General features: G+C 39.8%; 2 protein-coding genes across 4 annotated transcripts in view; one reads left to right on the top strand and one right to left on the bottom strand.

The window, feature by feature from the left end:
- LOC139954494 (putative FERM domain-containing protein FRMD8P1) overlaps positions 1-4040 on the top strand; it is a 41772-nt gene extending 37732 nt beyond the window's left edge. For all 3 annotated transcript variants that reach the window (XM_071954330.1, XM_071954313.1, XM_071954321.1), the window contains one exon: positions 230-4040. In XM_071954330.1, the coding sequence (XP_071810431.1) occupies positions 230-312 (83 nt within the window). In that variant the 3' untranslated portion in view covers positions 313-4040. The remainder of the gene's footprint in view (positions 1-229) is intronic.
- LOC139954485 (extracellular tyrosine-protein kinase PKDCC-like) lies at positions 3576-20266 on the bottom strand. Its single transcript, XM_071954303.1, has 7 exons — positions 19011-20266; positions 9087-9218; positions 8173-8280; positions 7224-7461; positions 6416-6523; positions 5846-6040; positions 3576-4868 (listed from the first exon to the last, which is right to left on the bottom strand). The coding sequence occupies exons 1-7, from the start codon at positions 19782-19784 to the stop codon at positions 4783-4785; spliced, it is 1641 nt and encodes a 546-aa protein (XP_071810404.1). The 5' UTR covers positions 19785-20266; the 3' UTR covers positions 3576-4782.
- Between the last annotated feature and the right edge of the window lie 3390 nt (positions 20267-23656).

Raw genomic sequence — 23656 nt, 5'->3', positions numbered from 1 at the left:
AGTTAAAGCGACATCTCCCTTGGTGATCCTCAACACAATGTATTTTCCCTTGGTTTTGTTTTTTCTGGAAAATAGAAGTTCTAAGTTTGCTGGGGGTTGACTTTGTTAGGTGCTGAGTTTGTGGGTGCTAAGATCTATAGCTGCTGAGTAATGGGTGCTGAGTTTGTAGGCTTATTGCGAGTAGATAGTAAAACTCTTGTTTCAACACTTTTTTTTTTTTTTTTCACAGGTGACCTTATCAGTAGGAAGGTAAGGAGCACAAGACGACCGTTTTCACTGACCAACTTCTTCCGTTCTTCCAGTCAAAAATGAATCTTGCCCTCTCCTCTGGAATGCCTTACTGTTTGTTTTACTCCTGCACAGCTTCCAAGACAATTGCCAGAACTGCATAAACATTTCTTAACTGAGTGAATTGATACAAAATGTGAGACCAGCAAACAACTCATTCTCAAACGTCCGTCATAGGTTGATCATATTGAACAATTTATAATATTTTTTAGTGTTGTGGTTATTGGTCGTTGCCTCACTACTGGAAGACCAACTGGCATTTGAAGTCCTGTCAGTTGTTGCATTGAATGTAATCTAAACTCTATAAACAGCAATAGCACTAAAACAAAAAGCAGAAACAAAAGCAAAAACAACAACAATGTTGACAGCAGCAACAACAACAACAACAACACAACAAAACAACGACAATGGCAACAACAATGTCGAGAGCAACAACAACAATGTTGACAGCTAGATGTTCACAGCAGCAACAACAATGTCTACAGAAATTAAAACAACAACAATATTTTAAGAAATCAAGAGAAAAATAATAGAAAGGAAAAGGCGTCTTCCAAAATGTCTTTGTTTCATCACAGTGCTTGTTACCGAGTCTTGTGATCACTTCGTGAATTTCAATGTTCTGGAAGATTAATAACTGCAATATTGCAGCTTTGTAATATGCAAACAGTATAAATAAACTGTAAATTTGTATGCCTCTTAAAACCATTATGCAAAAGGCTTATAGCAAATTATGAATTTGACTTGTATAAATATTTCTAAAGAAGCAATAATTATTTCTTTGATACTAATAACAAAGCCATGTAAGATATGTCAGGTAATATAATTGTAGATATTTCTCATCATTTCGTCCGTTAAGTACAAAATTGTGTGCAAATATGATTGAAACTAAGAACTGTGTATCACTAACCACCTATATCATTTTTATTATTTAAAGATTAAACAACTTATCAATGTGTAACATTAACATGTGATAGTAACTGGTTTTACATCATGATACTCTGCGTTTTAGAATGTGATCAGACTAAGTCTGCCCAAAATTTGCTTAATTTTTTTTAGACTTACTGAATGGTTTTTGTTGCGAACTTTGTACTTATTCAAGAATATAAAGTTACATCTTCTCATTAAATTAGAAACAGCTTCTAGTATTGCCAACTCAATGTGACCAAATCTAAATATCTTTGGCAATAATTTAACCATGTTGAACCAATAAGTTTGACAATATGTCTTAGGGTTGAAATCTCACACACTGTGCTAGTTGTGCATGTTGTGGTGTAACTTTTCCCCTCTAGGGTTACCCTTTAGGGGTCCAAACGGCTTGGACAGCAATCATGAAACTAAAGGCATGGTATACTTTTGGTAATTGACAAAGAAAAGTATTCTCACTTGGTGTATCCCAACATGCATACAACAACCTGTGAAAAGTTGGGCTCAATTGATCATCATCAAAGTTGCAAGAAAAAAACACCCTTGTTGTGTTTCTAGATGCCCTGAGACAGGCTTTATGCCTGAAGCCTTTTTCAGATTCAATTTTGTTGGTGAAAAATAACCTCTTCAAAGGGTGTCATTTCTAGCAATGTTTTGTTATTTCAACAACTCTCCAGTGCTCTTTGCTAAGTAAGCTTTTATTGTCATCAATTTTATGAGTATTTACCAAAGGTATATTTACTCCTTTTACATATATTTGAAGAAGAATCATGTTTTTAATTGGTATCAACTCTGCTATTTTGACACTGCCATGTCCCTGTGCTTTGACCTTTCAGGTCAGAAATTCATGTGTCTGCCCTTCATTGTGCATTATGCGTAGCGCACAATGCATTCAAATGAAAGTACATGCCAAGCTCGCACATAATTCCATGAATCTGATTGCAAACTGGGTTTTCCGCAAAAAAATTGTGTGCGTTGCTTGGCGTGCATTTTCATGTTTAAGGCTTTCACACGAAGCACAACTCGTGACGGACACATGGAGTTCAAACCTAAGTTTGCTTTATCGTGCAATTCATCTAACTGTAAGATTAGACAAAGCTTTTGAGTCATGTTTTATTTCTCTACCATTTCCATCTCATATTGAGCATACTCAACATTACAACCAGTGACTTAGAAGAAATCTTTTATTCGTAGAAACTTTATAGATTGTCAGGATAGAATCTTAATCACTACTACATCTCATGTGTTGGTTTTGTAAGGCCGGAGTGGTATCTGATCAGTTTTTTAAAAAAGTTGAATTTATCTTAAACTCAATTTATCAAGAAACATCTTGAAAATAATGATTCTGTATTAAGACCATTATCACATCCTTCTTGAGAATTAGCCCATGCTGGAAATCATAGGGCTAGGGTCATAGATTAGTAAGTACTTAAAAAATGGCATAGTGCATCTATCATTCAAAACCATATTGGACGATATTGAAATGTCAAATAGTAGGAGGGTTGACTGTGTACTGCAAAGTTGCATTCTTTACATAATACCATGTTGCATTGGGCCTAAAGAAGTATTGCATCTATCCTTTGACACCATGATTTTTTAACAGTCATGATAGTTTACACTTTTTGCAAAGAATGTTGGTTTTTTCTCCTATAAAAAGTCAGGCATCTCTATTGAATTAAAAAACACACACAAAATAATGTATTTGATCTTGAATAGAGCAATAACTGTCACAATTTTGTTGCCAGTACTACTACTATGAACTTGCTGCGTATGTTTTGTGTTGTCTCAACTATGAAGTTAAACTTATCAAAGACATTTAATGTCTGAAGGTAGCTTAACAAAAACTGAATGTTACAAACACTGTTGGCAGTTTAGGAAGTGGTTGAAACGTGGCAAACTTTCAGGTATATTCTGTGTAGAAAATGGCACCTAAGCATTTTGGGCATGAAGTTTTAACTGTCAGGGTACCAACCACTTTTAATAAGATGATAAATTAGATGACATGCTAGTTTTGTGGAGCATTTTTTCCTTCACCTTTTTCAATCTTGAGAGACAAGTTATTGACAGTGATAACTACAGTACTGTGTATGGTGTCGCTGCAAATGTGTTTGACTGTGTCTGGCTGTCTGCATATTGGTCTTTTACCCTATATGCAATAGCACTGATTTGCAATGTAGAGAAACAGGGGCCAGACTAAATTCCATCCAAGCCTCAGTATGAGTACTCTGTTTGAACAGGGGAATATAAGATTACCGTGTAAAGGTAGAGACATAGTACAGTACTGTACAAATCAAACTTGACCACTTGAAATAAATGCAAGCCAAAATTAGAATGTAACACATAGTTTTTTTGTTTTTTTTGGGGGGGGGGGGGTTGAGAGGGTTGTGTTTTTTTTCATCAAAAGGATTCAGACGCTGTGATCATGGTCAATATATTATATCAGAGATTTATAGTCCAGTCATTTTATTGTTGTCCTATTGTTGTTTTGATAAAATTATTTCATAAATAATAATATTCACTTCATTGAGGACTAACAAATTACTTTGGTATTTTCTTTATTCATGTTGTACACTTGAAAAATAATCATATCTCAATGATATCAATAATTATGTTACACTTTTCTTTAACTTTTCGTGAATTAAGTTAGGAACTATTAAGAAAGCTGGCACTGGACTGTCTATAGGTATAACCAATTAGTACTGATATTTGGTTTGTGAATAGTTGTATCAAATATAGTTTATATCAGCAGGTATCTGGTGAATATCCTGCTCATTTTGTATAAAATATCTAATACAAAAAGTGTGAAATAAATTATATATAATTTCTAACATTCTGAATTTTTGTTGTCATTCTCTCACAATGTTTTTATTAGTGGAAGATTAAGTTAAGGTCTTGAAAGTTCAACCTGGAGGCTTCAGCTGCCTTTGCTGTGACCACAATACTGCATTAGATGTCTGTATTATTAGCATTTTTTAAAAAAAATGTCAGACTTTGAAATGTTTTGTTAACTCCCAAACAAAGTTGTCAATTAGCTCATTGACAGGCACAGTAAATAACAGCTCTCCAAAACTTGATTGAGTGCAACTTTCGAAAATTAGTTTCCTGCTCAGGAACTCTGGCACAATTTGCTGTATGTACATGCACAGTTTCTTTCTCTGAAATAACCATTTGTTTCTGATAATGAAAATAGTATTTTGTATATCAAAAATGATCTGTTTCTGTCTTTTTATTTTAAAATTGAATACATAAGTTTAGACTAGGGACAAAAATAATGAAAGGTCAAAGCTATAAAACTGTTACCCTTTCTTATTTTAAACCATTTGTTTCTTCAACCAAGTACCAACTTGTCAGAAGATAAGTCAAATTGTAGGCCTTGTCTTTAAAATTAATTACATATTTTGGAAATACAATTTCCTCTACCCCTCCGCCCTCCCCAACCGAAAATGGGGAACCTTGACAAACACAAACACTTCGAATTGTGAAACAGCTTAGCATTTGCTGTAACACATACTGCAGTTTGTGGGACTTAAAATAATTTGTGGATCCTGCTCCTTGCTGGTAGATTGTTATTCACGTCAGCTGGACATACAGCATGTTTCCAGGACTGTAAACCGGCATGTGTCCTGTAGCCTTCTTCAAATAGATAACCGTCCGACCTGAGGGGAAAAAATAAAGTATATCTTCATTGATTGATTGAATGATTGGTTGGTTGGTGTATTTACTTATTTGTTACATATCCAACAGCGCAAGCGCCAATGATAAGATGATTAGGAAATGATTCGGGACTGAAAAGGTTTGCACTGTTGTGACTGGTGCCCCACTCAATGTATCGCTTAGCACAACAACAATTAAGCAGTGTTTTCTGCTTATCAGCTTTATGAAAATGGGCCCAGGTCTGAGGCATTTGAATCGGGGTCTGAGGTGAAATGCTGGGAAAGTAATCATTGAGCAAACCTGAGCCAAATCTGATGCTGAAGTTGACACACACAAAAAACGTGTGCTCTTCCATATTTGTTAAAGTGGTGTGTTTTCTTGTATCAATGTTTCACCGGACAAGAATAAACCCTGTGTATTGGCCGCCATTGCTGAGGTCAAACAATGGAAAAGTGTACTAGTGCCGCCCACAACTAACTCTCAGCCAATGGTAGCACTTCGTTGTCCTCGGTGAGGGCGCTGCTTTTGGTTTTCGGGAGGTAACTTTTGTATGCAAGATGTTTTTCCCCTTGTATGAACCTTTGAAAAATGAAACATGGTAGCAATGCTTTAATCTTCAAGAACTTGAATACGGGCCAGGAGTGATAACTAAATTCACATACTGCGTTTTTCATTAGGTTAACACGCTCGCGGTTTGTTGCCGAACATGGGCTCTCGTCTTGGTTACATTGTGTGTGATATCGATATCGCTGTGTGGATGATGGCGCCCTCTGCTAGCGATGTATTACAAATACGGAACGCGGGAGCGTCACGGACCAAGACAGCTCTCCCCTAGTTTCTGACCAATGAACATCAGAATATCAGTGGTTGAGTCAGATACAGAGTCTGAACTCAATTCATGTCCCCATCTGGTCAAGGGTATCTTCTCTAATCATTCGAAGTTGATTCAATTAAAAAGAGCGACTGATCAAAATCTGACCTGTCCATGTTTTCTCTGACGTCATCACGAAGGACCTGCATTGATCGTCTTGGTCGCATAGATACTTGGCCTCATTTTCATCGAAGGCCAATAGTACACAGCTTGGGCTGCCCATGTGTAATGATGACGCACACCAATAGTCGCCATGTTTTGGTAGATCGCCATCTTCTATCAGTTGATATGCATTCCTTGAACCTGTGGACATAATTCAGAGTTGAATATAAAACATGATGTTTCTCTCATTCCATGTTTGGATAAAACATGAAGTTTAAACACCGAATTAAGAAATATTACTTTCATTCTTCAGAAAAATACGATACATTGGTTATGCGAGAGCTCACTATTGGTCCAATCTTCTAGTGTTCGATAAAGTAACAGTATGACGGACATTTTTGTTCATAAAATCCTCGAGGACATTTTGTTATGGAAGAACCATGGGTATAACTGTCAAAAGTACAGTATTTTTCCCCCAAGTAAAAAATGAGTTCATTCACTTTTCTCTCATTTATGAGTGTATTGAAGGTATTGAAGCAAAAACATGATAATACAAAAAATTGTGTGTATACAAACCTGGAATAGTTGTGTCGTTACCATTGTACAAGTAATCACCACTCTGGTAGAGTTGTAAAATCTTCTCCAAGTACTGATGAGTTTCAAAGGAGCCGAGTAATGCTTCACCTAGTTAACACAATTTACAGAAACACAGCAGCATAAGAAAACATAAAAATCGAGAGAATTGTTTCTATAAAATTATAGTAGTTGGAGGTTTCAGTGTATTACTGCCCATGATAGGGTTGATTTAACATAGTTCAATATAATTGGCGTAAAGCCCCATTCCGACTGTAAACGGTCCAAAATTGTAAGAGCTTTTTTTTTCATTTTTGATGGACTTGACAATTTTATGTCAGTTTTGGTGTATGATGAAGAAAGTTTCGTAATTGAACCAACTGAAGTCCATTTTGTTTTACAAAATTGTTCTCCTTTACTTGGGGATACATTGGAAATAGAAAACTTTGACTTAAAAAAGGACAGCGGTCTTAAAGCTTGGATGACACCGGTGATGTAGAGGGCGCTACATCGAGTACATCGTGTTGCGGACAGTATTCATGTTGCGATGTCGGTAACTACGTCAACAAAATTAACGTCGAAACGTCAGGCCATTAACTATTTTTTGCATTTATACCCTCGGTCCATTTGGTTGGTAAGTTGTTTGCAACAGCTAATTTTATTTTCTCAAAATTAACGTCGTCAAGCAAGACTACAGTGGGTGGGCCGAGTGAAGTAAATCAATACGCACTGTTATCCTTCAAAGCAGTAACGCTCCGAGATTGACAGCACCGATCAATATTAATTAGCCCATATGTCATTAATTAACTACCTGTTTTATTGACAAAATCTGTCATCAAGGGCTTCAGTTGATGAGGGGTCTCGTAAGGGAGAAGGGTGAAGAATATTTTGTAGGCACTGAAGACGTTCATCCTATCTGTGTAATTGAAACATTTGCCGTCTTTGCATGGAAGATAGACGGTGGAAGAGCTTCCGTTTATGGCACAATCGGACTGTGTCTTACATAATCTCGGTTGGTCGTCCACGTCATCGAGGTCAACTAGTTTGACCTGCAAACAAAAATAAAACCATTGGTGTTACTACATTTTGAAACTGTGTCGTTCTTAAAAATGTGTGAAAGTTACAGCAGAATACAGTACTGTGTCTATAATATTATTTGCTAACAAAGAAGCAAACGTAAAATGTATCCAAATCGCTTGCCGCACTATATGCAGTAATTCAAAATGGCGACGCGTGAAAACATTGCTAAAGAGTAATATGTCAGTAGCTGTGCCACTCAAATGTAGTATCGAAACCATAATGATATTGCTCCCCGGCCTAAAATGTTGTTCTTATATTTATTACCATCGTTGCTGACTGGCGTTCATCGTCTGTTTTGAGTGTCAAACATAATAGATTGGTTTAATTTTGATATCTACAGATTATGTTTGTTCTTCAGTCAGAAACTGTTTCCCATCCCATCCCGGAATACTCCCATCTACCAATTTGAGTTCGACATGGTAAAAGTGTGGTGACGTTTAATTAGCGCAGGCCTATACAGTCCAGACTGAAATGTTTTATCTTCGAACGAAATCAAACTGGCGCTTTTATTGTACAGAGAATTATAAGTAGCCTTCGAGAAAGACTCTGTTATAGGGTCGAAACGTCAGGCTATTAACTATTTTTTACATATTTAACATCGGTCCATAAGTTGTTTGCAACAGCTAACTTTATTTTCTTAAAATTAAAAGTACGCAAAACCAAACATGCCGGACCATTACCTCTCCATCTACTCGAACAAACTGCGACGGTTTGAAATCATGGATAGCGAGTGAGCCAAGAGCTGAACTTCTAAGATAAACCAACAACCTGCTAACACCTAGCGAGATCTGAAAAACAATACAAACAAATAAAATGACATGAGAACTGGACACATTGGTTCCAACGTCTCAAAATTTTGCCGTCTTAGAAATTGCTCCTTATTCTTTGGAGTTGTTCATGAACAAAAACACCCATAGAGTATAATGACAATCAAACTTGCCTCTATACCAGCAGAGAACATTCAGTCGGCCATTTTGTGGAGTAAACACTTTGGTTCTTGCTGTCTGTCGTGAAATTTATATTGGGCATTTTATAAGGCTTATATCTTTATTTGTTTATGTGGAAATAGTATCATACAGCAAATCATTGGGCCTATGTGGCAGACCACAGTAAATAACTAGGATTCAGGACTTTGCAGTCCCCAGCAAAATGTCACGAATTCCCCGCAAGAACTACCCTTTTCTAGCTTAATATCATTAGGTTTTCCCAATGAATTATAGATTTTTAATGGCGCTGTCAAGATTCATAAATCAAATCTGTTCAAATCCAGCGCTTTATAGGCTGACAGATCTGAAGGCTGAAAAATATGTCTTCACTTCAATAGGCAATAATGAGATTAAAAGGTACTCCTGTCATTATCATGTACGGTAAGCCCCCCGGGGTAGTCTACATTTCCACCATACTGAAACGATTACCGGTTCTGCAGCACATGAGTACACGAAAGAATTCGCGCATGAAAAGGAATCGCGGACGTAATTCCTGATTCAGCAATATCTGGAGTATAACTAAAGCCACATACAGGACATTAATAATAACGGTTGCCAGGGAATACTCTCTTGATTTATGTGGTTCGGAAAGGTCAAAGTTCACTCACCCTGAGTCTGTCCTCCCAAGACATTTTTAATAAATCGAGGAATGTGATTGGCTCTCCGTACTCGGTTGCCATGGTAGCGATGTGAGAGGACTCCTGTGTATCGATCTTTCCCGGCAGGCAATATCCCAACACCTGTTCAGGAGAAATAGAAATCATACATTCTTCAGAAATGTATTTGTATCGCATTTCTGTTAAACGGTTAATAAATCGTTTTTTCTAAGTAGCCCGCGCATTATTCTTGAAATATGCATCAAAGTTGGGGTCACGTCATCCTGAAGGCAATGGGTGCGTTCGTTTAGCTTCCCTGGGTCGACCCCGGTGTGTGGCGGTTTTTTTTTTCCAGGACGAACGTGGGTAATTATCTGCACACGTACGTTTGTCCTGGAAAAAGAAAACGCCACACACCGGGGTCGACCCGGGGAAGCTAATCGAACGCACCCTATGTCACATGGGGCAATTATTTCCAGTCACTAGGAGGCAGCCAACTGTGGTCCAGTTAGACTGATCACAAGGTTGTGGGCTCGCGTCCTACCAAGCTAACCGCTGATTTCGCAATGACTAGAATAAATTTTGTCGTCTAGTTACTGAATAGCAATCTCTTGATTTGTGCAATTCCAAATCCTAGACGTTAAACCAATGTTTGTATGAGAGAGATTGGCTATTGCCAGCTAGGTGTTTATATCCCCTTGTGCGAGTACGCCGAGTTTCCTTAATAGAAGATCATCAAAACAAACAAACAAACAAACAAACAAACAAACTGTGTACACAAGGAACTCTGTATCACAAAAGACAATATTATTCTTGCTGCAACTCATGCCCAAGAAAATAGTGAGAAAACTGAAACGTGATTTGAATTTCTTATTAGAGATTGCCTTGAACTGATGGTTGTCTGTAAATTGCCCCGTGTGGTGGCCTTAACAAAAACTACAAACATACTTTAAACCCTATACAATGTGAAGAAATAACATAAAGCAGGAAAGCATGGACTTGTTTTTATAGGACTTTCTTTACTAATCGTGTCTATATAGTCTTTAAAAGGACCATGCACCGTCTCTTATAGAGGAAGATGTTTCTAAAGTTGTATTATTTTTTCTTATGTCGAAATATAGGCATGAGAATCCAAATTGGCGCGTATACATGTACGGCTACGGCTGTTGCTAAGGGTGTTTCTCAGGACGTCCTCACCTCAATGCTGAAATGTATAGTTGTATAGCGCTATGTAGCTGCCAATTCGGACATGGCCTAAAAATCGACATTGACAAAACATGTTCCTGACACCCCCGCTAACTGTCGTGTTCAAAATGCACAGCACCCGCTCACATCCAGGACTTTTAAATGAATTTAAACAAGACGCAGGCTTGTGGCGATGTTTGTACGGAACGTGCTCTTTGGGCTTAAAAATCAATCACTTTTGCAATTTTCTTGTTTAGTTTACGACGGGTTTTCCTTGGGTAAACAGTCGAAAAGCTCTTGCCGTACGCGACCAGTGAATCACCGTTAGCTAACGGGCACCAAGCGGAGGGAATATAGAACATGGTGAGAAACCTGTATACTTTAAATGCCGAGATTTTGTACTGTTTGGTAATCACCATAGTCTGATCTCGTGTTAACCTCCAGAGATTAAAACCGAAAACAAACCCGAGTCTTGCTGCTGAATCAGCGGGCCAGCTGGTGAGATGCAAAGCTCGGGTGCTGGTCGTTGTTATCGGAACATTATTGGCAAATTAATAGTGTGTAAATTTCTTATTTTTGTATTGAAGGCTAAAGTCTGAAGAGTTAAGGAGACATACGCCTTTTTGGCGATAGTTATTTTTTAAACTTTTATGCTCTCCTGGGCACCCCACTGTTGTTTTACTTAATTGTTTTCTTAAATATTTTAAAGTATGTACATGTGCTTGTTAATGTGATTGCCCGAATAAATATTAAGTGACTAATTTGGTTACCAAGTGAAAATCCATGTCAGATTGTGCCTCAGTGAACGTTCACATAAGACCGTGCTGAAACTGTCCTCAAAGATCGTGTTTGTTTATTTTGAATCAGTGAGTCTGGAGTGGGGATGGGGTAGGGTGTGCCCATACTCGCCACCCTTGGTGACCGATGGCAAGGAACGGAAATACATGAGATCTCCACATTGATATTCCAAAGACCGGTGTGCTATACAAGAACAGTTTCGTGCAAGGTCTATGGAATTAAGTACATAGAACAAAATTAAAGAGCAACGAGTCTCTACATTGAGCCATTTTTGAGAAAAACTGTGTAGTTTGTTCTTAGTAGCTGAATCAAGGCGCTTCTTGTTTTCGTAACTACCGGTATAATATGGCGAAACACCTTGGCGTTGTGTGTGCAGCATGCAGGAGTTGTGTGTTTTTGTTGAACGATTTGGTAATTTGGAAATCAAGTGGGTTGCTCAGACTCAAAGGACAAACTCAAAGGACAATTAAGAGTCTTTCTAGAAAAGCTTCTTTAATCCACCCTCTTGAATAAACCACTTCTCCTCATTCTCGGATGAAGGAGAAGAGATAACCGCTGCTTATAGCAGGCTACATTACATGAACATCATCTCCACCATGTATGCCTACGTGACGCAATCGGTCTAAAAGGTTTACTCTTATACGGCTTCGTGCATTAGCGTTCCCAGAAAGGCCCCTCTCAATTGTTAAGACCTCTACCTCCTCCGACCGCTACCAGAATGGAGGAGAGCAAACACTGTGGGCTGTTAAGCTACCCTCACAAAGACTTTAAAATCCTCAGAAGTACTCTTCAAAACGGTTCCACTGTTCGCCAATACAAAATATTGTTGTTCACGAGAATGCATCAGACTTTGGGTAAACTCTCCGGAGTGGCCTCCGGGACCAGCGGAGTTACCTCCCCCGGTATTTGTTAACTCTTGCCGGCGACCGCCTACTGAATTACGCAGGCTTAACGGCGAACAAAACAGCCACCCGGAAGGGGCTGTCGGCCTAATTTCGGCAAGAAGTGTACAATTTGCTTTTGCTCGGTTGACTAACAAAGGAGCAGGGTCCGTGCTTGAAGTCGTATTTCACAAGTGGTGAAGACGGGGGTCTCTTTTGAGAGGAACGGGGAGAGGGTATGGATTAGTCAAAGTGGGATCGTAAGAATCACGTTTCCTCCTCTGTGCTCTCTGGATGTGAATCATGCCAACCCATCGACAGGGAAACAGGTGCAACACAACATCAAAGAAGACGCATAGGTAGACATTACAAATCAACCTGTCGCAGCCTCCATTTAGATCCTCCTACTGAGATGGGTTTTAAGTGACAGTCACAATGGTCATTAGTATACATGCTTATTGACTGTTTTTCAACCCTTTCTGGTATCGACCATTTAGGTTTACTCTCTGTGGGAGACACTTGTACCCATTCTCTATGAGATACGGTTTGTCTGTGCTCTGATCCTCCATTAGTCATAATCCCCACATGGGGGGGGGGGTGCTTTTATTCGCTACCTTCTGGAGACCAAGGACAAAACAAAAAAAGAGGAAATATTGGACTCCATGTAGCGAAATTCTAAAGACCGGGGTGCTCCACCAGACAATTTTTTCGTGCCAAACAAAGTCTAGTAGGCTACAAGAACAAAAGATGTCTACAGAGGGATGCATATTATTTTTTAGAATGCGGGCACTATCGGAGTGACAACCCTCTTCAGTGATAGTGCTTTATTTTACTTCTGGCTTTCTCCCATCTTTTTTTGTGTATGTTGCTCCCCATGGTTTAAATTTTAATTTCCTTGTGATTTCCTGGTTTTATGATTGCATCACAAGTTCACTCAAGATTACTACAGTTTAGTGGTCCCTTTAAGATCAAGAGACTTTAAAAAGTCTCTCGGTTTGTCAAGCACAATCAGAGACAGAATGAAACAGTTTCACCTTCTGTATGCATAATACTAGCCACGGTTTCACTTTCCGGGCCCCCGTGGATGTTCCAGTATAAAGTCACGCGCCAAAACGTTCAATGTTTTAACAAAGTGTTTGTCTTCTCACTGAAGAAAGATAGGGTCGATTCTTTTCCTCTCTTCGGGCAACTAGTACGTTCTGAGAGAAGCAGTGAATCGATTTTTGTTTCTTGCGGATAAGTCTGCATGAAAAGTACGTTAAGGGGTGGCACAGGACTTTCAGGAATGGGCATTTCTGTTTTTCAGATTCAACCTGCTGACTTATCAAATAGTAATACATAAACATAAGCATTGCCTATATATACGACCTTGTAAGGTGTAAATATAGTTTCGGGAAGAAGACAAAGAAACGCCCGGTCAGGTGTTTAAAGACCACAATAGTAAATAGTTACAACACAAAAAGATACCGGCTCGATGTCAGCAACTCCTGAATGTCTGTTATTTGTTGTTACAATCTCTCTTTCTTTCATGTGTCTCTGCTTCAAGGTTTTTTTTTTACTCATAAGCTTACAAATCAAATCATGGAACTTTTTCAGCATTGAGTCAAGTGTAAGATTACTTCAATCCATTCTTTAATTCGGAGACTTTATTTCAAAGAGCAGCAAAGGCAGTATTATTGCATTTATAAGCACTAAGCTTAGCATTCTAAGTTACCTCGCGAGATCATAACTACAGTTGGTTTACTCATTTCACATAAAGAATTTCAGGCAACAAATTTCAAGGGAAGTTGAACGTCATATTTTGTCCAAAATGGTGAATATAATTATTCACAAACTTTGGTTACCAATATCATTTCCTTGATATCGTTTGCCCTGTCCCCTCGCTTTGTTTACGGAAAGACTATTGCATGATTAACGTTTGCTAATTTTACGCCTTATAAAAATGCTTAGCATGTTTTTTTTTCTTCGTTTTCTTAGATATTCGCTTAAAGACAGTGGACACTATTGGTAATTGTCAAAGACCAGTCTTCTCACTTGGTGTATCTCAACATATGCATAAAATAACAAACCTGTGAAAATTTGAGCTCGATTGGCCATCGGAGTTGCGAGATAAATATGAAAGAAAAAAACACCCTTGTCACACGAAGTTGTGTGCTTTCAGATGCTTGATTTCGAGACCTCAAATTCTAAACTTGAGGTCTCGAAATGAAATTCGTGGAAAATTACTTCTTTCTCGAAAACTACGTCACTTTAATAGAGTGAGCCATTTCTCACAATGTTTTATACCATCAACCTCTCCCCATTGCTCGTTACTAAGTAAGGTTTTATGCTAATAATTATTTTGAGTAATTATCAATAGTGTCCACTGCCTTTAACTCATAGGCCTCTGACTAGATACACCAACAAAAGTGTTATGAGGCACGACGCGTATAGGCCTATTCTGTGTTTTTCTGCTAACATGATGTGCTCATCATCGTATCTGTTAGTTTCATCACATAAAAAGGCTTTAAAGATTGGTTATCTTCCCTTTAAATCATCGCACATCTCTGAAAGATCCCTGAGGGTACACGGCATATGCTTTAATCGCGAGTTGAAAGCTGAGCTCATGCCAAAAGACAGACAGGGGCAGATAACATTTTGACGGGTAACGAGTACGGTGTTTTGCCAACAGGCTTCCGAGACGTGCGATAAGAGGGCCCCCCGATCTCATGGTCTCATTACCGGCTGGTAGAATAGCATCGATATTGACAGCTGTCCCGCAGTGCTAGACAATACTGCACAATGAAACACTGTATCCCACTCTAAACGAATGTCATTTTGGTGTATTCATTCTTAATTTAATTAAACCAGATTTAATTTGAGCGGAGTGTAGAGTGGGAGGGTGGCACAAATTGACACTTTTTTTTAATCCATGCACAAAATAGCGTGAACATCTCATCACATCAGGTGCAATTATCACAGGAGGAATGGGTAATTGTCGTAGCGTGCTATAATTAATAGAGTCGGTCGCAGAGTGGTGCTAGTTTGCAATCAATTTCTGACATTTAAATTTACCTCTAGCGTAAACCAAACTGCAGCCGGCCTGGAGCACAACATATTTGCAAAACTATTACCCTATGCAGGGAAATGTGACAGATTTGGCTGTGACGAGAAAACACGTAAAACACGAGTAAGTGGCTTAATAGAGCATGTATAAGGAAGGTAGGTTATCACAATATTTCGGATTTACTTTGAAAGCAAAGTGACAGAGCAAATGGTCAATCCATCTCAAAATACTTCCACTCGATGGGAAGGCGAGTTCATCTAACGGATGGTGAGGGGGATTGGGGCCTCGCTTGTTTAGTCATCGCGTGAACACCCAGCCACAAGGTTCCTGTGCTTCATCATGTTTGAGGAGTAAATGAATTACAAGAATGGAACGCGAGAAGTTGAGGAATTGACCCTCGGTTGATGAAGTTCAATTTTGAACGAGCATCTGCGTAATGTGTGGGCGATCTTTAAAGGCATTTTTTTTTTTTATGTGTCAAAGTCTTGTATTTTTACTTGGTGTGTCCCAACATTATTTAAAATAACAAAGCTGTGAAAATTTGTGCTGAACTGGTCATCGAAGTTGCAAAAGAAGAAGGAAAGAAACGCTATTGTTGCATAAGTGTGCTTTCAGGTGCATAATAAAATACTTCAGTTGAAGCCGTTAATTTTTTAAGTGAGAAATTACCTCTTTCTCAAAAACTACGTTATCAGAGGGGGTCGTCTCTCACAATGTTGTATATGCCCACAGCCCTCCAATGCTCGTTACTGTAACTTAAAAAGTAAGTTTTGGGGCTAACATTTATTTTGACTGAGAGTTAATCAATGGTGTTCAGTGCCTTTATATCAAATACTTTTAGACGTGAGTCTTTAATCATTTTGTAACGACCATTCCAAACACATAATAGTAAAAAATAATAATCTTTGTGTCAATTAAAATAGTGACGTGCTACAAAGCAAGGTATATGACACCCATCCTTTGTGAAAACACTCAGCATATGTCTTAAAGCATTAACCGTTTTATATAAGCAAACAATGTGATGTCATCACCTTTACGAAATAGTACATCATAATTTAAATTTCGAAGTCAAGGCCGCGTCTGCCTGAAGGTTTGTAAAAACAAAAGTTAGCGTTTAGGGAGCGAGTCAGTGCTCTACAGTAACATGGATCCCGGGTTCCGGAGAGCACAGCTGCCTCCAAGATAACTCCCTCGATGAAATGTGCAACTCAGGTGACATTTTGTCAGGCAAGCCGTGCCGATTAAAGAAAGTTATAGTACATGTTTTCTACTTGTTCTCGGGTATAAAGGGATTTGTGGTGTGGTCCATAGTTTGCCCCCGGTATCATAAATAACTGACTTGTAACTAACTACAGGTGAAAGAAGCACGCTAGAGAAAGGTTTTCAGATGCCGTGTAGCGATTTGAGGTGAGTGTCACTGGCTGACCCCATATATATGGCACCTGCTCCTCTGGGCCAATCTGCGTCATCCAAGAGACGTGATAAACGCCTACCGTCCCGCGCACTGACAAGCCATGACGCAGAGCAGTTACAAAGGATGGCATAGTGAGAGATAGAGAGATGAATAAATGTCTCGACAACCATTGTTGTACTGTTTGAACATGACAGGAAAGAGAGTATAAGTTCAACCATTTTACGAGAAACTGCTGGAGCAGTTGTTTCCGGTGTTATATTATCTGTCAGAAATCTTTACACCTTCAATATATAACAAAAGTGAGCGGCTCTCTGTCTACTCAACGTAAACAATGAACTAATAATGGTAGGTGGTTAAAATGTAACATATAAAATCACATACTGATGTTGTCACGACCCATGTGTCGAAAAAAGAGTTCAAAGGGCTAATTCGAGCAATTTACCAATAATTTTCAACACACTTTGACAATGACTTCGTGCACAAACCGAGATTTAATGGACTCCCCTACTAAAAGAAACCACTCAAAGTTGGACAAAAAAGCCAAACCATTACTTTCAGAATGACAAATGGGACCGCTGGTATTTACTGAACGGCATGTATAACATATCCGATTTATTGGATCGTAAAAATAAAACGCAAAGAAAAAAAAACTCAGCTGATGGAAATCTGGCCAAGACCGCGAGTTTGAAATAATATACTACGTCTATTATCTAGCAAGTTAAATGCATCATCAATCATTGCTTGTTTCAAATAATAAAACAAGTATTCCCAAGCTTGCTAAGTAGTTCGTTTCTTTCCGAAGCAGCTGCCTCTACAAGCAGTATTCGCTGATTGATGGAAAATAGTTTATAGTTATATGACTGGGGGCGGGGGCTCATGGTGGGGGGAGGGGGGCTCATGGTTGAGGCAGCTTTTCACCTTATTTGGAGCGGTTTAATATAACTTTTTATTTTATTTGGGGCGAATCAAGTTTGCAGTTCGTTGCCCAAGTTGAAATATGGCTGTAGTGTAAACATCAGTGAACGTCTGTCATCAAATTGAATTGAGTAAAGAGATGGTGTAAGGGGAAGTATTATTGATGGTCTCTTTTTAACCGTCAAAAATGCTACTGGTCGAAACGGGTTACTAGCCAAATACAAGAAGTGCTTATACTTCTCATAAACAGGCCTGTTATTCTTTGTGGGTTTTTTGGTTTGTTTTTTTAATGCAAGTTCGCCCCAAACAAGGTTTCAAATAATATAGCCACTCTAGGTATGGGACTACAAGAAATAAAAATATTGAAAGACACCTGACGCTATTGATGTCAAGACCAGTCTTCTCACTCGGTGTATTTCAACATGTGCATAAAATAACAAATCTGTGAACATTTGGTCGTCGAAGTAGCGAGATAATAATGAAATAAATAAAACCTTATCACACGAAGTTGTCAGATGCTTGATTTCGGAACCTCAAAATCTAATTCTGAGGTCTCGAAATCAAATTCGTGGAAAAACAATTTTTTCTCGAAAACTACGTTTCTTCAGCCGTTTCGCTCACAATGTTTTATACCATCAACCTCTCCCCCATTACTCGTTACCAAATACGGTTTTATGCTTATAATTATTTTGAGTAATTACCAATAGTGTCCACTGCCTAAAATTATCTAAGGGGAGCTGAATCGGTATTCCCCTTATATAGTTTCTAAAGAGATAGAGAAGTTGGAATTTGTGGCTCTTTGCTCCACATCTCAGCATTATTTCCAAAGTAAATGCGCTTTCCCAGAACACATTCAAACCATGAGAACAACGACCATCAAAGCCATGCCTATAACTTTTATACTTGAACATATTTAACCTTTTCTCTTCAATTCAAGTTAATGTTTTCAAGTACATTCCCTAAAGTAAATTTTGCTCTTAGAGTGTCTGTCAGTAACTTATCCCATCAGCCAGAGATTAGTTAACTTCAAGCGATCAATACTTAGAGTCAACAACTATTACACCCAGCAGCTGCTGCTATTCTTGCTTGGGGGAAACCATGGGTTTATGTTCTAATAATTATCAATGCGATTCTAAAACACTTTTTGTCATCAATTTTATTTGTGTCTTTTTGAATCTCGGGTAGGGCAGCTGTGGCAGTCCGCGTCAGAACGCATTGGTTTGGCGGTTCTAGTCCCCCATAATGGATTAAGAGAAAGATGATGATGATGATGATAAAACAGATAGAAAACCGTACTTTGGCAGCTTCACATCATTTACACATCTCATAATAACTCTCTTTCCCTGCACTGCAAGAGATCAGTACTGCAAAAGATTACTCTACACTGACACCACATGTAGAAAATGTGGCGTCATTGCCTCACCAACAAACGCTTACAATTTCTGCCAAGACAATTCTATATCAGTACCGAATTCTGTTGTATCTTTAATTCCGAATAGTGAAAGTTACATAATGTGGGTGGTTAGTTTAATACGTGTCAAAATAAAAATGTAAGTAAAATAATTAATTTAGTAACAAATGAGGCAACTGAACTTCGTACTGTGATTGGCAGCCTTTAATATTATAGTGTGACATTCGTTGAATAATTGTTTGATAGGGCAATAACTTGGGTTTTTAAAGTAGAGATTCCAACCAACCTTAATAATATTTGGATGTTGAAGTTGTTGTAGCAAAGCAATCTCCTTCAGTACCTTGAAGTTTGCGAGTCTAAAACATTCGTCATCTCCCATCCCGAACTTTGCGCACTCAGACATATCGGGTCCATCTCGTAACGGGGTCTTGAGGGCCACATATCTACCCCCTAATGATGCTTTCTGCACCCTTTTTGTAAATCCGGAACCCACAAATTCCTTTTGAGAGTCCGGTATGCTGTTGATGTCTCGACAACGGATAAGTTGGGCTCTTGAGCCCACACGTGCGGGGCGATCTAATCGCTTTCCCCCGCGGGCCTCAATGTCTTTGTCCGCTCCACTCTTCCCAGTCGTGGCTGGAGTTGTTTTGAAAGCACGCGAAACTGGGTCGAGCGTGTTATGTACATCCATCAAATGTCGCTTGAGGTTGAACTTGGCAGACTGGGATGCGGGCACCACCACCGAGGGAGAGTCGGGAAACGGGCCGTCTAACTTCGCCTTGAGGCGGGCTAGCTCCTCGTCGCTCTCCCTCACTCTCCTCCTTCGGTAGCCAATCTCCTGGCGAAGTTCAGACACAAGGTTGGCGAGATGGGTTAAGCGCTTCTCCGCGGGGCTCAGGATCCGCACGCTGGGGTTACTGCTACTGGAGGTGTCGACCGCCGTACCTACACCTGGGCCTGATCTACCTGACGTGAACAACATGAAGGTGGCCCCGAGAATCCACAGGGTAAATGACACGGTCACAGCACCGAGGATGCCTCGCTGAAGACGTCTTGTCATTTTAGCTTTCAGAATAATATGCTCTATAAAACTTCAAAATTAATTTTAAGTCCTTAATAGTTTGTTGAGTTTGCCTGGTGTGATAATCCTCCAGTCATCCAACTTCAACGATACCCAAGTCTGTATTCTCGCACAGTTTGAACACACTGCGCAGTCGCGAGCCCTTTGTGAGGAGTGTCATCTTTAGATGGATTCATCATCGCCCGTCTTCAGTTCCCATACCATCAACATTCCGTTCCCACAAATCAAATATTTCTCTGCGGCATCGTCTACAACATGATCTTTTCAGCGGCCAATTTATCAGCAGTCCCACAGCGATCGCAACTCTTGATGAAACAAATACCTGAGCAGCAGCGACATCTAAAGCAGTCCGTGTAGAACATTCATGTTCCATTTCTGGTGGAACGATGAGAAAGGGGTACACTACAGTGTGTGTGCTACTGTTAGTATTGTATCCTTACTTTGTATCATGTTTGATATACAAACGAATCGATGAGCATTTCGATCCTCCCTGTCGTGCGCACCCACGTGACTCGTCCTAACCTAATTTGATTGGCCACCCCTTGTGCCAACTCTAATTGACGCCTATTGTCGGCAGACGACCTGAGCAAACAGTTACTTGCCGCCCAATGTCCATTAGCGGTTTAGCCATCCAGAATGATTGACATGGCTTAATTGACAAGGCAGGTACTTCTCCACAGCCCAGATGCATACGGAAGTAGCAGTGGGACTGCGGCTTTAGGCCCTACTCACCGCTGTTCACTCGAATAAAGCTACTCCGGAAAAAATGTAGGCCTTTAACCAATAGAAAAAAAAGTGAAAGAGTTCTTGATGTAGGTATATAATACATAAGAGCATCTCGTGTACTTTCGTATTGCTTTGAGCAGCTGCCCGTAAAGACTGTTTTGAACACACTGCCGTCAGCTACGAAATGAAATCAGACACTCGTTGAATCAATCCTAAATAGGTTACTGCGCTCTCGGATTTGGTCCGAACCCTGCACACTGAGCGTTCGAGTTCAAATATCAAATGTGGGCTCTTGAGGCATTATCCAAAACACTAAAGTGCTGGCAGATGACAAAAGGCCAGCGTATCAAAGGGTCATTCGATTTTCATTTTGTTGCGCGGCAGAATGCGGACAGGTTTATTTGCCAAGTCCAGAAGGAGGTCAACCCGGGCTGTAGTGACCGCCTGCCCCCGTTATAAGGGTTGGAGATTGTCAACAGGCGCAAGCTTGGAAGATGGATCACCAATTATCTATTCGGTTTGGACCCCTATATATAATGGCCGCTCTACTCATTACGCCGTTTGAAAAGAGGAAAACCGCACTTAATTTGAATGACATTTTTGGTGTGTGGGCTGGAAAAGACCTCCGGGCTATGTCCTAATTTACGAATCCGGCAAGAACTAAATCCATGCCCTTTTTTCGGGCGACCCGTTTTGTAAAGGCCAAATCATGAAGGAAGATGAAGAGCGAATCAAACGTAACGTTAATCACATTAGGTGAAGCTACCAGTGCCACTGAGAATCTAATTTGTTTATTATCAAATTTATCACCGCTCAGAAACAAGACTAGGCCTTTATCAAAGGTTGGACAGGCGGCTCGTGACGACTAAGTTATAGTCAATGTAAATGCAATTTGAGTGGAACTCGGATCCATTTCATTTTCGGTGCAAGAAACAAACACTTGTAATGAATAAACATGAGTTGTGGGGGATAACGCATTATTACATTGACGAGCAAAAGGGTGACGGGTACTTGTTTGAAGTGAGGACACGTCATTCGGAGACATCCACAAAATGTAAAGTGTGCACCTAAAATACAACTGTATTCAGTGGAATAATGATTCACCATTAGGCGTAAATCACAGTGTGCTATACTGTATATGTCCCGCCTTTACTTTTGTCCCCATTCCTCTTTTTTATCCTACTATTTCTCAACTTGTGTTTTCCCCCCATGACTAACGCTTTAACAATTCCTCTTGAGGACACTTTTGTAAAGAGCCTAACCGAAATATAAGAACAGTTGGCCTAGTTGGATTTCGGGGTAGATTTCGGAACTCGGGAGACTACTATAGTTCTGAATTTTATTTTTAGTTCATCAAACAAAACAAAACGTGACAGTGATGGTAGTCTTTGTTTGACAACGAATTCAAATAGGCATAGGCCTACATGCTCCGACTACATAGAGTTGCTCAAGTACAAAGCTAAGCAAAAATAGTTCTATATAGGATTTGAAGCATTGCATGGTGAGGTATCAATATATATTTGGTTTGCGGTAACACCATGTGTGTATCTACTTGAGGATCGTAATTAACTGTACTACCGCGGAGTGCCGGAGTGAGTTCTTGGATTGCTCTCAACGTTCGACTAGCTTGCTCTAGTCATCGTCCAACTTGTTGATCAGTTTACAACGTCTGGTAGTTCTGCTTACCAGTAAGGTTACCAGCCAAATACAATGTCACATCACAGAGTAAGGAAGAGACTTGTGTCACTGGATACCCGATATTTTTGCTCAGCAGCTAACAACTACAACTTTCTGCTAGAAAGAAGTTGACATGTTTTTCAGCATGGACACTCACCATGGAGATGAAAATTACATTTGCAATTCGAAACAAAACAAATTAATTTCAATTTGACTAATTTGTACGAAGCCACTTCTTAGGATATGATGTGATTGGTTAATATGACATCTGACCTTTTGCTGATTGAGAAAGCGGCGAACGAACGCATCATATTGCGGGCATTCCGTTTCTGCATAGACTTGTGGACAAGTCGTTCTGTCACGGTGATAGCGTTCCGACTCTTTCTGCGATTCCCATGACATTGGCGATATTCTCGCAAGAATGCTGTTCCCGCGAGACCACTGCTCTCACGCTGTGTTATAGTCTCAGGCCGTGTCCGAAACGGCGACTTCGGCTACAGCTACGGCTAGATCGCGCGCGTCTGCCTATTCTTCAACACTGGTAGACGCGCTGATCTCGACGTAGCTGTAGCCGAAGTCGTCGTTTCGGACACGGCCTTATTAAATGTGGGAGAAGTCGGCAGCCAGCATCTTCGCGCGAGAACTGTGATCTCGCGAGAGCAGTATTTGATCACGGAGACCTGAAACATACGCCATGACTCGACTACCACCGCGACAAACCATTAACGACTTGTCCACAAGTCTATTTTTTTTTTGCACAGTGAGTGAGTGAACTCTTTCCAGAAATGAGGTCAGAACTCTCGTCTTGGAGATTTAAATTGTTACAGACAACTTGATCCTTCCCATCGTATGGTGATTTTTTCCTTCGGGGTGTTCGTCGCACGTCTGTTCACCCTGTGTGAAGTTGTCTCCAACAACTCGTAAGTAAAAGGAAATTGGATAACTCGACCTTTAATCTCGATTTGTTTTATTGATGCGTTTGTAAACCGGAACTTCTGGCCGGGCGATACTACAGGACCTGTTTCCGAGTTATGACTGCCGTTGGGGGTGGGTTGAGAGAGGTTAGGGATGGACGTCAGTAAAAAAGAAAACGCTCAAACCCCAACAAAATCACGGTGATCACGAAAGTTAGGCCCAAGCTAATATCACCGTTGTTATCATGATAGGTTATGTTTATTTATTTGTTTGTTTTGACAAACCTTCAAAAATGGAGAAGATACAAATACATTACATTAACAATTGAAGGTATATATATATACACAAACACGGGTTTAAGGAAACAAGATAACACTGACACTCACCCCATGGACGACCCCCTGACCATAGCCTTGTCCAAAGCTCTTTAGGCAAGCACCGACCCGCTCTGATATTAAAGAACTGCATAGATACTATACTGCACGGTACACAACAGTACTTATTACCGTGGGGTCGAATCATGGTTTTTCGAG

Source organism: Asterias amurensis, chromosome 1, assembly GCF_032118995.1.
Source record: "Asterias amurensis chromosome 1, ASM3211899v1".
Taxonomy (NCBI): Eukaryota; Metazoa; Echinodermata; class Asteroidea; order Forcipulatida; family Asteriidae; genus Asterias; species Asterias amurensis.
The sequence above is the reverse complement of the archived record's forward strand: the minus strand, read 5'-3'. Positions and strand labels throughout refer to the sequence as shown.